Here is a 1384-nt window from a genome sequence, read left to right as displayed (position 1 = left end):
AACCTTTCAGATTAAGACGAACAATTCCAAACTCAATGAATTATTTATAACAGACATTATAATTTTCATACTGTTACTCAGCCGGATAAATTAATTTTGAAATCAAAACTGAATCTCAAAATTCATTGGCTCTAAGGACCGCTATAACGTTGCGTTTGTATTTTTTTTTTCATATCCAGCGATAAAAAGTCATTGTTTGTGTAACATTCACCTCTTATTATGATACAGTAAATTAAAGTAAACAATCAACATTGAAGACAAAAACGATAATGAAAATATTTGAGATAGAATTTCAAATACTAATAGGTGATCAATCAAGACGGTTTTCATTTGGCTTGTTAATTATTAAGTGTAATTTTTTTTCTTGATGAAGCACAGTAGTTACACGATGTCCCAACAGATGGCGTATGATTCTGGGCGACTTGTAGTTGTATGGATTCAAGCGCCTGTGGTCAGTCTGGGTATCTGGTGTCTGCGGTTGGAGTCAATAAATAAATCGTTATAAGTTTCGTAACAATTATTTATCAATTCTAGCGTAACATTTCATAAGGGCGAAACTAGCAGTTAGCTCGAATCGAGAAAAACGCGTTTGAAATTTCGGAACATCTAATCAAATCCTATTTAAAAAATCGACCACTTTTTGTTCAACAAATTAAAAAAAAAAGGGAATTATATTCACTTATTGTTCGTTGATTATCAAAATCTTTAACTTTTTTTTACTAAATTTCAGAGATGTTCGAGTTTCGTCTTTTTTTGTTTTCGATTTCAGTTACGCCTGCAAGTTTCGCCCAATTGATCGGCCGTTTTTGTTTTGGTTTTGAAGTTTCGCCCATTGGTCCTACACGCAAAAACTAATTAGGCCGTTTTGTCACACACGGTCAACTCAGTTACGCCTATTGGCCCTACACAAATAGAAAAATTCACCACATTTTGAATAGGCGTAACTTCACGTTTCAACAAAAATGCATCAACAGAAAGTTTCGCCCAATTGAATTTTATAAATTTTTTGAAAGTTTTAAGTGATTTAAGATGAAACCGCGTTAATTAGGTAAAGTGCAACCGCGTACATCCGTAATGACCGTTAACTCGATTTGTTTACATTTGGCAGTTTCGCCCTTTTTAAATGTTACGCTAGAATTAGAGGATTTGGAAAATGCATTCAACAATTTTAAAGAAACATATTAAAACAGTTAAGAAACATTTGCATACATTGTTTGAAACTATAAAATAACTGTGGGCGTGATTGAGTGCTCATTTATATCACTTTGATATAAATGGGTATACCTTGACGTATAACAACATTAAATATAGAATAGTGAGAGTATCACAATTCAGCGTTGTTATAGGCATCAACGGATCACTTCCGACCATAAGTGAAACGGAA

The 1384-nt window shown here is 33.1% G+C and overlaps 1 protein-coding gene across 1 annotated transcript in view; it reads left to right on the top strand.

The window, feature by feature from the left end:
- LOC129753507 (tRNA-uridine aminocarboxypropyltransferase 2-like) overlaps positions 1–204 on the top strand; it is a 14653-nt gene extending 14449 nt beyond the window's left edge. The window contains exon 4 of the mRNA XM_055749326.1: positions 180–204. Coding sequence (XP_055605301.1) covers positions 180–204 — 25 coding nt within the window. The remainder of the gene's footprint in view (positions 1–179) is intronic.
- Positions 205–1384: the final 1180 nt, after the last annotated feature.

The sequence above is a fragment of the Uranotaenia lowii genome, chromosome 3 (genome assembly GCF_029784155.1).
Source record: "Uranotaenia lowii strain MFRU-FL chromosome 3, ASM2978415v1, whole genome shotgun sequence".
NCBI lineage: Eukaryota > Metazoa > Arthropoda > Insecta > Diptera > Culicidae > Uranotaenia > Uranotaenia lowii.
Note: the sequence above shows the minus strand (reverse complement) of the source record. Positions and strands in the feature narration are given on the sequence as shown.